At 32.5% G+C, this 14,540-nt stretch overlaps 1 protein-coding gene and 1 non-coding gene across 2 annotated transcripts; one reads left to right on the forward strand and one right to left on the reverse strand.

Moving 5' to 3' along the window:
* Window positions 1–261: 261 nt before the first annotated feature.
* LOC141847904 (putative xyloglucan galactosyltransferase GT19) lies at window positions 262–2,011 on the forward strand. Its single transcript, XM_074736012.1, has one exon. It carries the CDS (start codon window positions 370–372, stop codon window positions 1,786–1,788), a length of 1,419 nt encoding a protein of 472 aa, XP_074592113.1. The 5' UTR covers window positions 262–369; the 3' UTR covers window positions 1,789–2,011.
* Window positions 2,012–7,276: 5,265 nt separating this feature from the next.
* TRNAA-UGC (transfer RNA alanine (anticodon UGC)) lies at window positions 7,277–7,349 on the reverse strand. Its single transcript has one exon. It is a non-coding gene; the product is annotated as a tRNA-Ala (tRNA).
* Between the last annotated feature and the right edge of the window lie 7,191 nt (window positions 7,350–14,540).

Here is a 14,540-nt window from a genome sequence, read left to right on the forward strand (position 1 = left end):
AAAATCATAGGGTGCTTTTTGATAACTTTTGATTATAGAGGTGCCTCGTGATAATTGTATACATCAGGGGGCTTTTGGCAAAATGGCCCGTATCGAATCTAAACCAACAGATTTAGTTGCGGTTAATATCGACCGCTAACCAACCCAACTTATCTTTCTCCCCATGATCTGCCGGCATATTACCGCATTTGGTGTCCCACCACAAACTCCATTACTGTTTTTTCTTTCCTTTTTTTAACCCTGAAACACCAAAAGCTCCCTTTCCCCGTTCCTTCCTCCCTCCCTCCCACTTCCAGTCCCGATGCATCGCCATTTTCCCCGTTAATCAGGTTTAGTAGATGAAAACCTTCTTCCCCTCCCTTTTCGGTCATGCCTTTCCCCGTCCTCCTCTTCTTCTTCCTCCTCCGCCTCCTGCTCTCGTGGGAACCCAGCGCCGCCGCCGCCAGATCTGGCCATAAAGTCATCGCCATTGGCGCGGCCAACAGGTCGCAGTGCGCCGGCCGAAGGATCTACGTCCGCGACCTGCCATCTGGGTTCAACGCCGACCTCCTCGCCACCTGCGACGACTTCCCCATCCTGTTCGAGCTCCGGGAGAGCCAGGAGAAGAGCCTTCTTCCTTTCCTCGCCAACCACGGCCTCGGCCCGCTCACGTACAACCGATCTCGCTCCTGGTACCGCACCGAACCCCTCTTCTTCGAGCTGCTCTTCCACCGGCGCGTGCGCGAGTACCCCTGCCTCGTCGCCGACCCCGTCCACGCCGACGCGGTCTTTGTGCCGTACTACACGGCCCTGGCCGCGCTTCCCTTCCTCTACTCCCCGACGAATTGGAACGATTCCGCACTCCACGGCCGCGACCTCGCCGATTGGCTCCTCCGCGGCGACCGCCCGGCGATCTGGTCGCGGCGCGCCGGCCACGACCACTTCCTCGTCGTGGCCGGCTCCGCCTGGGACTTCGATAACGACCCCGACCAGACGCCCCTCTGGGGCACGGCCTTCCTGGGCCTCCCCGAGCTTTACAACCTCACGGTCATCGCCCTGGAGTCCCGCGCGTGGCCCTTGCAGGAGCACGCCGTCCCGCCGCCGACCTCCTTCCACCCAGCCACCGTCGCCCGCCTCGAGGCCTGGCTCACCCGCGCGGGCCGCTCCCGCCGCCCCCTTCTCATGCTCTTCGCCGGAGGGGCGGCGCCCACCGGCGGAAGGCCCAACATCGCCTCCAGCATCCACGCCGAGTGCGAGCTCCGGCCCGACCTCTGCGACCTCGTCGACTGTTCCAAGGGCTCCTGCGTCCACGAGCCGGCCAGGTTCATGCGCCCCATGCTCCGCGCCCGGTTCTGCCTCCAGCCGCCCAGCGAGACCCCGACGCGCCGGTCCACCTTCGACGGCATCCTCGCCGGGTGCATCCCGGTGTTCTTCGAGGAAGCCTCCGCGGAGAGGCAGTTCGGCTGGCACCTGCCACGCCGCCGTTACGACGACTTCTCCGTCACGATACCCAAGGAGGAGGTGGTGTTCGGGGGAAGGCGGATCATCGACGTGCTGCAGGCCATACCCCCGGCGCGGGTGCTCCGGATGAGGGAGGCAGTGCTGGAGCTGGCGCCGGCGGTGATCTACCGCCGGCACGGTAGCTCGGCGGCGCTACGGGCGCGGAAGGACGCGTTCGATATCGCCGTCGACGGGGTACTCCGGCGAATCCGCCGGCGCGTACGGGAGATGGAGCAGGGAAAGGACCCGCTCCTGTTGGTCGACGAGGAAGAGGACGAGACGTCGACGTCGACGGACGGACGTCAATAACCCCGTCGGAATTGCAACCTCTGCATCAATTCAGTATTAGATCAGATTCAAAAGGCCAAATAAATATCAGATCAAATCTCTTTCTTTCTTTTTACTCTTAGGATTCTTGGAAGAAACAAAACATAGATCGATCAATATCTTGATGAATACCTTGTTCAGACATTCATCAATATCTGTAGAATAATCATTCATAACGAAGAGGATGTCACTGAGTTCAGTACCATGCTGCCCTCGAATATAATTGAGTTGGTTATGATACAACAAAATTATAGAAGAGGATAAAGATTTGAATTCCAGTGAACTAGGCAATATTTGTGTCGTGATTAATTATAATTTTTTGATTTATTTTCTCACAGATGATCATGAAACCGATTGAGATGATGAATTTCGCCTTTTACATAAGAGTTCAGTAACATGCTTCCCTGCCGACACTAACTACAGCTAACTCATCACAGTTTTCCTCAGGAATCAAAACAAGTCTTAATTAGAACAGAAAAGAACATCAAAATTCAAATTTTGATAGGGAGAATATTTTGAAAGTCAAACGCTAGGAAAACCCTCAAAATTCATCACCTTTATTGGTTAAGTTCTTGTTGAAGTTGCTTGTCTGTTCCTGTTTAGTTTTCTATTTTAAATTTATAGACCATACGAGTTAGCTCTACGATTCTAAACAGAAATTCTAATCGATGTGCATATCATGCAACGCCAGAAACTAAAAGCACAAAACAATGAACATCAAGACTATTATGCTATTTGTTATCTAAATCTTTATATTACATCTCTTCAGTAAAAAAGTAAAATTCGTCACTTCAACAGTTTCACATAATCACCCCTACGACCATCTATAAGAAGATAAATCGAGAAACTGCAATTGGTTACGACGGAGAAAGACATTACTTCGATTTTGTCGAGATTCGATCTTTATATATTTCAACAATTCTGTTCGTCGTAACCAATTCAACTGTACCCTTGGGGCTTTTATATTACATCTCAATAGTAGAATGCTGCTGGCGATGAAAGTAAATTATTATCTTGATAAGTTTGGGAACTTTGATAATACATTAGATTGTTTGGGATTTTTGTCATAATAGTTTTTTTCCCATCACCACGAGAAGTGTCTATATTAGGAATAACAATTTCCTTTGAATCTGATAGAGGATCTAATATCCGACCTAAATAAAAAAGAGTATAAAAGAATTTTGTTGAATTTAATTAAATAATCAAATAATCGGATAAGAAAATTTTTGGATACCAAATTGTCAAATAAAACATGGATTTGTTCAATGTGCCACCGATCGAATATATTATAACAATTACGAATTCATAATTATTGCACATATTGTAGCAGCTATGATACTGTAGTTGCTACAACTACAACAATTGTAACTTATAGTTATAGTGGCTACGATTTCTTAACTACTACAACTATAGTAATTATAATAGCTATAAAATCGTAACTGCTACAACATATAAAATAATCTTAAATAAAGAGGACTAAAACTTTTCAAAGTCTATGAAAAGTCTTTAAATGACATTTTTTGACCTGAGACTTGGTCGTTATAGGTTATACCCAGTAACAAATGTAAATCTTTGAACTAGCTTTGATTTAATATATCGTGCGTCCTATGATCTCTCAAAGCTTACATAACATTCACAGCTGTAACAGTTACGATTTTACAATTGCTACAACTTTGTGGCAGCTCAGTTGTAATAACTACGAAATCATAACTACTACATGTTACGGTTTTATAGCCTTAACTATAGTTTCATAGTTATTACAATGCGTCTAAGGTTCAAGATTTAAATGAAAAATATAAGATAGATATAATAATGAGAATAATACAGTGAGGAGTGGTTGGCTAATCATATACGGAGATGCCCCTTTTTGATTAAAAAAATCTTTTAAAAATAAAGAGTGTCCTTTTAATTTTTGCTCAATAAAAAAATCCTTAAGCTTAGCATATATTAAAGTCTGTATATAAATCCTAAACTCCTCTATTCCTATTCATTAAAAAAAATAGATCTTTTATGACAAATTTAATAAAATATTCATCGTAAAAATATTTGACGATGAAAATATTTTCGTGGGTAATAACTCATTGCAGAATTTTATGATGAAAAAAATATAAATTTATCTCAATTTTATGACGAAATAAACTTTCATCATTAAATTCGTTGCTAATTTGCGACAAAAATCATATTTGTCACAAACTTCCATAACCGATGTTTTGTGACGGATAAATTTTTCATCACAGAATTTTACGATGACCTTTTCGTCACTAAATCGGTGACCAAAATAGTTTTTCGTCGCTGATAAACGATGAAAAATATTTCGTCGCTAAGATTTTGACAAATTTTATTATCGAAATTGATCATTATTTGGCGACGAAAAAAATTTTTGTCGCTAATTTGGCGATGAAATTATGTTTCTTGACTAATTTACTGACGAAAATATATTTTTATCGCTAAATTGACAACGAAATATGATTTTGTCATCAAAGTTCGATGTACACAATAAAGTTATGATACTTTTGCGTTGAAAATATATTCAAATTTCGCAAAATGCTATAATTTTTTTAGCAACATCTCATTTTCATTCTTCAACCATATTTACAATCATATATACTCTAAACAATCCAACATAATACAATACTAAACAATTTACATTTTTATTCTTCAACCATATTTACAAACAATACTAAACAATCCAACACAATACTAAACAACATAATCCAACACAATAGTAAACAATCCAACACTAAACCAAACATAACATATAATTCCAACACAATACTAAATCAAACATAACATTAATTTTAACATCATTCAATCCAATACAATACTAAACCAAACATAACATTAATTCTAACATCATTCAATCCATATATATAAACAAAAGAAAGATAAACAATCCATACATATAAACATGCAAGAAACTAAAAGCAATCCAACATCAAACATATCCAGATAACAACATCCCATATCAAAGTCTCAAAATGACAACAAGATATAAAAAATATGATCATCCTCGGCATCATCGTCCATGGCAAATACTCTCTGCTCCACTTTCTGCTCCTTCCATTCTTCTTTTTATTTTCCTACATTAGAAAATAAAACACAAAAAATATCATTTTATACAAAATAACTATAATATGTAAAGACTTACTTCACCGCCATCCTTGGTCTCACCAATCCTGTTCGAAATAAAATAATAGTACTAATCAATAATAAAAAAATAAAGGGTTTACAAATGAAATAAAAAATATGGAGCAACACTAATTGTGAGAAAAATCAAAATTATACACAACTAGGCTTATGAAGAATCATCATCATTGTCATCACCAGAACCAGGAGGAATCTGACTTGGAGCGGAAGCCTAACTGAAGATGTCGTATTATGAAATCCTGTTGTTAGCGCATTTCTCTCATTTCTTCATCCCTTTGCAATATTATCCCCTTCAAATTGCTAACCTCTTCAGTTAGGCTTTCTATTTGTGCCCTTACTGCTGGTGGGGTGGAAGAAGATGTATCAGCAACTCGATGAGTTCTGCTCAAAGAACTCATTCTCAATATCCTTCCCCCCCTTGGATCCCCCACTCGCCTCCAGCCAGATATTCAGATCATTTCCAATAGAGGGCTCAGATCCATCATTGTTATCACTAGCACTTGAACTTCTCTATGCTAGCTTAGCTCATCATATTTTTCCTATATTATAATACAAACACATTTAATAAGTTAGATAGAGTAGGTACATAACTATTAGAATTTAATTAAGTTAGAAATTAAGATACAAGTTTAATCTAAACCTTAATAACTCTAGCACTATCCCCGCTCTAAGTCTTATCTTTCTTTTGAAATGTACGGTAAAAGTGTCTATAAATTGTGAGCTCATTCCCCATTTTCTTAGTCTAAAAATATATTATTATAAATAATATAATAGTTTAAAATCAATTAATAACTTCATGTTTATATATAAAATATTTACCAATCTACGTGTATGTTCACCAATATTGATTGAGCCTCCCGCATATGTCACAGATGAGTCTCCAGAATTATAAATTATAAGTTTGATTTACTTTATTCTGGTGACTCCTTTGTTTACTCTCCTCGGTTTGTCAAAAAATCGACTATCCTAGCCCAATTTTCTTCGGTGATGTAGGGTAGCCTTTTCTCCTAGTTTTTGCATGATTGAGTACATGCCGAATGTGATCCTCATATTTTTTTTCCTTAAAGATTCTCTTTATTTCTAATTCTTCAGATGGATCCCAATTGAATGCCCGCTAAAATTGAAAAAACTAATTGATTATATATTCATTTTAATTTAATATATCAACTGAAGGGGATATATTATTATATTTGAGAGGTGTCCTAAGGCAATCACCTTACGGTTATACTATTTATTGGATAAATAACAATTCACTATTTGAGTGTACATTCTCTATATGTTTGATTGGATCTTAAACTCAATTACTGAATGTCCACAATAAGATTCATAGCATGAGAGAATTTATGATTGGATTACAACTAGTGAACATTTCTACATGTACAATTATGAATGTATTGAAATTATCCCTAGTCGAGAAATTGATGAGCACGGACGTCATCGATTTTTGAGACTAGCACGTTTAAACTCCTTGGTTAACCAAGCAGTCGATCTCGCTGGCTGGAGACATTGGATGTTGAGAGTAAAATGTGGATGCTAGTTAAAGGTAACTAGTTCATTGGAGTGACCTATCGTGAGACTTCATATGATTTAATACATATGTCTGTGAAGATCTCAATGTAGCTTAAGTGCGAGTTTCCTTAGACTTGCGGTATTCAAGTCACCTTGGTCATGGAGGCTTATATTTTGACATTTTAAGTAAACATCTCCGAGGAGGTATGGACCCAAGATGATTGAGTATAAGTCAAAGTACTCGAAGGTATTTGAATAGCCTACAGAGGATTCATTGCTCCTTAAAAAGGAGATGTATACCCTACAGTCGTTTGTCAAAATTGTTACTAAAAGTCTTTGGTCAAAGCATAGCATGTCAAGAGTATGGTACTCTTGGACACATGTACAAGTAACTTGAAACCACAAGACAAGAAACCAAACTTGGGCTAGTTGTGACGTAGTCAACCTAATGGGGACTAACACACATAAATCATATCCTGAACCAAGCGGGTATAAGACAGTTAAAGGAACGAGACACGTTTTATTTTAGTTGTTGAAAGATTTAAAAATGATTTTTTGAACCAATTGGGGATGTCATGGTGATGTATGACCAATTAATAATTAAGAACCTATTGAGTTACACACAATATAAGTTCTTCAAAGGATTTAAAACGAGTTTGATAATTAGATTCTCAGATCGAGAGAAATAAATTCTGATTAAACCGGACAAAGGACAAAATGATGAAATTCATCTTATGAATATGAAATAAACAAAACTAATTTGATTCAAATCAAAAGTGATTAGGGTTAGGTGGAGAAGATAAATTGGAAAAAATGGAGATGCAGGGGATCGAACCCTGTGCCTCTCGCATGCAAAGCGAGCGCTCTACCATTTGAGCTACATCCCCATTTATATATCCATTTTAATAATGTGTACTAAATTATTTAATTATTAGCAACTTTAGCTGAGATTTAATAATAATACTCTAGGGTGCATTTGCTTCAAGTTATGATGTATATCCTTGATTATATAATTACCAGGTAATCACATAACTAAGATTATGAAATATAAAACATAACCTAATATTGTTTGGTTCAATTTATTTATTTAGAGGGAATAAAACATAACCAGTTTAACATTTACTATATTACCCATCATTCAATTTATTTTAAGAATAAATTAAATTAATAATATTAATATTATTAATGATGATAATAATTTGATAATATATAAAAATATATATAATTTATTTATAATTTTTTAAAATTTAAAATAAATTTATATATTTTTAATAAAATAATTCATTAAAATAGTTATTTTAATAAAATAATTATTAAATTAATAAGAATAATTTCTTAATTTTATTTTTTTAAATTTAAAATAAATTTGTATTTATTTTAATAAAATAATTTATTAAATTAATAAATATAATTTGATAATTTTAAATATATATATATTTTAATAAAATAATTCATTAAATTAATAAATATAATTCCTTAATTTTATTTTTTTTAAATTTAAAATAAATTTATAATTATTTTAATAAAATAATTCATTAAATTAATCAATATAATTTGATAATTTTATTTTAATAAAATAATTCATTAAAAATAATTATTTTAATAAATTAATAAATATAATTTATTAATTTAATTTTTAAAATTTAAAAGAAATTTATATATATTTTAATAAAATAATTTAATAAAACAATTATTTTATTAAAATAATTTGTTAAATTAATAAATATAATTTATTAATTTTATTTTTTTAAAATTTAAAATAAATTATTTTTTAATTTATAAATATTTAAATTAAAATATATTGAATTAATTTGAATTCAATTAGATTTCATAGTACATTTTCATTAAATCAGTTTTAAAATCGAAGGGTAATGATAAAAAAAATTTCCTTAACCTCTGGAATTATAGAAAATCTTAGGCTGCTAAGGTAATCACATTCTCGGATTATAACCCATTTGTTGATGTGACGATGATGTTATATTTCTTGAGAATCGATTATAACCTGAATCAAACAAGGTTATCGTTAATAACCTTGGACAGATAACTTTGGTTATCAATGATAACCTCCAACCAAACACTCCCTTAATTATTTATATTGTGAAAAGAATGTTTTAAAAAAACCTTTAAAATGAAAAATTTTAGAGTAATTTGGACTAAATCCACTTTGTTTTTCTAATTCCTAATATTTTGATGATGCAAGAGGATTCATGGATATTTTTTTATTATTTTTAGTAACTTTTTTAGATTTTTAAAATAATTTTTATTCTTTGTATTTTTTAATTTGATTCCCTTTAGAATAATTTTTATTTTGAATCGATTAAAAAATTTTCCTTTCTATTAGATTTTTTTCTTTTTTTACCTCTGAGTTTTGGATCTATTTAAATAATTATTAGTTGATATTTAAGAAAAGTTTTTTATTTAATAATACTTTTAAACATTGTCGTTTATTTTCCTATCTCCTGGTATTTTTCTGAATCAACAATTTTAGAAGATTATTTTTGTCATTCATAGTCGAACCAATGGATTCAATACTGTTGTAGGATAATCGCTATCACGTCCTATGTCAATTGATATCAAAGCTCTGAGATCTGATGGATCGTCGTCATGGTCGTGACAGGTAGGTTTCGGCTAAGGAAGTCTCACATCGTGATCCTAGCACTCGAGACGAAATACTTCAAGATCTATAAAGATGAGTCACAAAGTTGTCCCAACATCTAATAGCGCAAGATCCTAAAAGTTGTAAGTTCCTTTATTCTCCTTTTGAAAAATCCTTAATTTCTAATCCAGGAGAGATGTTGAAGTACAAGTTTGATTTTGAGGAATTGTGATCAGCCAGCCCTGCCATGCACCTACAACTTCGAGAGAACACCAACTCCGAAACACCTCTACGCCCCCTTCCTCCTACAATAACGGAGACAACCATGAAGATGCGAACTTCTATAACATCGAGTACAATCAGTCATACTCTCTCGATCATCTGAGCACAAGAGGCAACGGAGAAAATTGAAATATTTGGTGATTCAATTTTTTACGATATTGACGAAGAAGAGATAGAACTAGATGCAGTGTTGATCGACAACCAGAAGCCCAGTTTATCAGACAACAAGTAGCAAACTAATTCATCTATCGACAAAGCCTCAGTCTCTGTAGTCTCGCTTTACATTGATCCAACACCCCAATTTATTTAGCATGTAGATGAAACCAAGATGATTAATGAGTCAATATATAACAATGATGAAGTTGACAAGGATATGGACCTTGAAAAAGAGGAATTAAATACTAACAGTGTTTTGGTTACAAAAATTGACAAACAAGGGTTGAAGCTTCCGACTATTCCCGATCCAAAAATTATAAAAGTCATTCGTGCAAAGAGACAACAACTTCAGCAACCACGATAACCTGATCTAGATTTCATATCCCTTGATGGTGGTATGCCAAGTAGTTGCTCTTTTGTTTACGATTCAAGTGATGAAGAAGATATTGATTTCCAAGAGAGGATTTCTTTATTTGAGACTAAGGCGGATGACAAGTCGAAGAAGAGTGTTTTTGAGTGCATTGATTCGGCTTATTGTCACGGATGAAAGAAAGATGGATGGTGGATTCAGGAAAGGAGACATTAATATCAATAATGATGAGGATGAAGAGGAGAGAAAATGGGAGGAAGAACAGTTTAGTGAAGGACTCTGAAAGAGAATCGATGACACTTCCTCTCAGCGAGTTAATTACAATGTCGGCTCTACTCTGCTCCATCCACAACCTAGCGTCTCATCGGACCTCGTCAAGCATGACAGCAGCTTCCTATGGTGCTCCAAGGGGCGCTGAGGTTTTGTTGATACAGGGTCGTCTCAAGATTTTACGAGGCCCTAGGCTAAAATTTTTTTTAGACCTTTAATATATTTTTTAAAATATAAAATTTTTCCTCATCCTTTTTCGTTCGGACTTGGGACCAACAACGGTAGATTTAATTTTTTTTAAAATAAAATATTAATTTAAAAATAGATTTTTATATAAAATTTAGTTTTCTAGCTATTAATTTAAAAATAAATTTTTATATAAAATTTAGTTTTCTAGTTTTTTGAGATGCAAAATTATTAATTAAATTTTTATATTCAAGTTTTATTAATAAATTTTTTTAATTGATAAAATTGCTAGATTATTTAATCTTTCTTGAAACATTGTTGAATGTAAATAATAAGACTTTATTAATTTTAATTTTAAAAAACTTCTTTCTGTTGATGTTACATAACAGGTATAGTTAATAATATTCTATAAGCTATCCATGTATTAGGAAAAGAATTTATTTATTTTTATAAGGTTTAATACCTCAATTGTGTTTTTTAATTCTGGATTTATTATTTCTTTTAAAACTTTTAATTCTAAAAATAAATCTAAACCATCAATAATATGTTATGTGTTAAAATTTTTTCAAGATTTAAACATTTTATTTTTAAAAAATTATCATCAAGTAATTTTAAGTTTTCTACGTCATATAAAAAATTAAAATTATCTTCATATATTTTAAATTGTTCAAATCTACGTTGAAGTAAAAAAATAGCATGATCAATAATATAATTAAAATAATTAATTAAAAAAATTCTTTAGGTGAAAGTTTCACCTCATTACTTGTATTTTTATCAAATCGTTTATTTCTTCTAATTACATGTATTTCATGAAATTTTAGTTCTATATTCATTTCATTTGCAATCATTTATCGAATGGAGGAAAACTGAGCCTTGAGAAGAAGGATGACTTTTAGAAAATCATCGATAAAGAAAATTATAGAGCTAACAGATCTCTTTGAGAGAATGAAGATATAAAATGAGAAGAAAGAAAAGAAAATTATTTATATTGACATATAAATAGAATTTTATATTTTTATAATAATATAATAATTATAATTAATATAAAATTAATTAATCTTACCGTTGTTTTTAGAATGATGCATCAAATATCAATTCAGTCATGCATTAATTCTCATGCATGCAGCAACTTCTTATGCATGCAGGCATGAGCAGTGCATTAAATGCATGAAGTGGCATCAAATTCTCTTGCGTAGTTATGCAGGTGTGATGTGGCCTTGTGAAAATTCTGGGGTCTCGCGAAACGAAGCACTGTTCGATTGATATAAAAGAATTTTCATTAAAATAAATTTTTTTAATAATAAAAGATCTTCCATCTGTTTCCTATCAGATTATAGTTATAATGAAGTTGGAAAACCAATTCCAACGATTGTATATTACGATCCTAATGCATCAGCAAACATAATTGAAGCATTTGTCATATATTTTTCAATAATTAAATGTGTTAGTTTATATCTTTTCCTAGGCTACCCCGTGATATTAATCTAAACTTAAAGAGGATGAAGTTTATTTTTTCGACCCAAGATGATATTGATGTAAAATTTAATGGATTTTTTTAAGATTATTTTTAGTACATTTTTATTTTAATAAATTTCAAAATTTTGATATTTAAGATATTTTTATAGTAATTTTTATCCTTTGTATTTTTTTATTTTGAGTCCGTTTAAAATATTTTAGATTTTGAGTGGTTAAAATCTTTGATTTTTTTTTTTCTACCTCTAGGATTATAGTATATTTAAATAATTATTACGCTAGTTGATATGAGTCTATTTAAATAATTATCTAGTTGATATTTAAGAAGAAAATTTTTGATTTAATAATATTTTTTGATAGCACGTTTTTTTTTATTTTTTGATATTTTTTTTGAATTAATAGATTTTAGAAGATTATTTTCGACGTTCACATCGAACCAACAGATTCAATATTACCCGTGAGATAATTGTTATCCTATCCAATGTCATATTTTTATATAATCAATACATTTTACAAGATTATTTCTAACGTTCACAATCGAACCAATTGATTCAATATTGTCGGTGAGATAATCGTTATTCCGTCCGATGTCATAATTTTATATCAAATCAATATATTTTAAAAGATTATTTTTAACATTCATAGTTAAATCAACGGATTCAATTAAGATTGCCTGTGGAATAATAGTTATCCCATTTGATATCATTTTTTATGTCAAATTAATATATTTTAAAAGATTATTTTTAATATTTATGTATGAATTAATAATTCAATAACTTCTTGCTACGTCACATCATATGAATCATCAAAATTGTAATGAAATCTAAATGATCCATCGTCACTTTAAATCAATCCAGAAAAAAAATAAAAAAAACACAGAATAGGAAAATGAACAAAGATGAGAAAGATCACCACCCTTCAAAACATATATCGATTCGATTGGTTGAGATTTTGGACGTCAGATGTGATGTGTGATACGTGCAAAAAGGGGCTAACAAATTAGGGTTAGGCGGAGACGATAAAGAAAATAAATAGAGATGCGAGAAATCGAACCTTGTGCCTCTCGCATGCAAAATGAACCCTAAATCCTAAACACTCCACAATTTGAATTACATCCCCTCGTGTCTCTTGCATGCAAAATGAACACTCTATCGTTTGAACTATATTCTCATTGTAAACATTGTGATATTGAGTAATAAATTATTTATTTCTAGGACATAGCTGAGTTGGTTACGACAAAGTAGAGTTACAAAAGAGGACAAGGATTCGAATCTCGACGAAGTCAAAATAATATCCTCCTCTATCATGGCCAACTGCAATTTCTCGATTTACCTCCTCATATATGATCGTGGCAAGGGTTTGAATCTCGATAAAGCCGAAACAATACCCTCCTCCGTCGTGGTCAACTGTAGTTTCTCGATTTACCTTCTCACAGATGATCATGAGTCCGATCGTGTGAGACCGCTAGGGTAACAGATTCCACCTTAAGATTCAAAGGCAATATCATTTTATCAAAAATATACAATACCTTAAGATGATACAATTCTAATCAAAACATTTTCAAAATGGAGCAGGACGGTGCTGAGATTTAATAATGACACTCTTAATTATTTATATTGTAAAAAGAATAATTAAAAAAAAGCACTTTAAAATGGAAAATTCTAGAGTAATTTTGACTAAATCCACTCTTTTCATGATTCCTAATATTCTTACATAAATCAATAAATTAAAAAAAATTATTTTCGATATTAATATTTGAATCAATGGATTCAATAGCTTTTTGATATATCACATCACATGAATCATCAAAATTATAATGAAATCCATCGTCACTTTAAGATAAAGAGAGAAAAAAAGGGGCTAAAAAATTAGGGTTAGGCGGAGAAGAGAAGAAAAAAAGTGATCACTCTTAATTATTTATATTGTAAAAATAATGTTTTAAAAAACTTTAAAATGGAAAATTTTTAAAGTAATCCTGACTACATCCACTCAAAGGCCATATAATTTTATCAAAATGTACTTTAAGATGATACAATTTTAATTAAAGTTACTTTAAAGTGATATAATTCTAGTCAAAATTATTCCAAAATAGAGCAAGACGGTGCAATTTTAATTAAAATAGTGTATCTCTAAAATAAATAGAATAAATTTATCAAAGTTAATTCAAGATGATATAATTTTGATCAAATAAAGAGAAATTGTGTTATAATATCATTTTAGCTACCATTTTATATATATAAACTACTCTACCGTGGAGTTCAGAAGAATATTTTAAATATTAAATTATAATTTTTAAAAGAGGAGCGTATAATTAGGCGTGGCCATCAATATACTTTTTTTTAAAAAATAATAATAAATTATAAATCATTATGTTTTGATAAATTCAAAGTTCTAAGGCCTATTTGGTATTTTGGTTGGGGAAATTTATTTTAGATTTTTATTTCTGAAATAATAAAATTAATATTTTAACATAAAGGTCACTATATTTTGATGGCATGAATCTCAAGGTTACAAGATAAAAATTTTATCATTGCGTCAAGATTTATCTTTTTATATTAAATCATAATTACAAATTTATTATATTAATTTGATATTATTAGACTAGTTATATAATGCATGCAAGAATTAAATTGTTCTAATCAGAAGATGACATTTTCTCACACCATCAAAGAATTCTTTGTTGTTTTTTTATAATCAAAATGCTTAAAGAAACTTCTAAAATTGCAAATAAAAGCAATTCAAAAT

The sequence above is a fragment of the Curcuma longa genome, chromosome 16, assembly GCF_044706935.1.
Source record: "Curcuma longa cultivar G26 ecotype Majalengka, Jawa Barat chromosome 16, ITB_CL_G26_1.1, whole genome shotgun sequence".
Taxonomy (NCBI): domain Eukaryota; kingdom Viridiplantae; phylum Streptophyta; class Magnoliopsida; order Zingiberales; family Zingiberaceae; genus Curcuma; species Curcuma longa.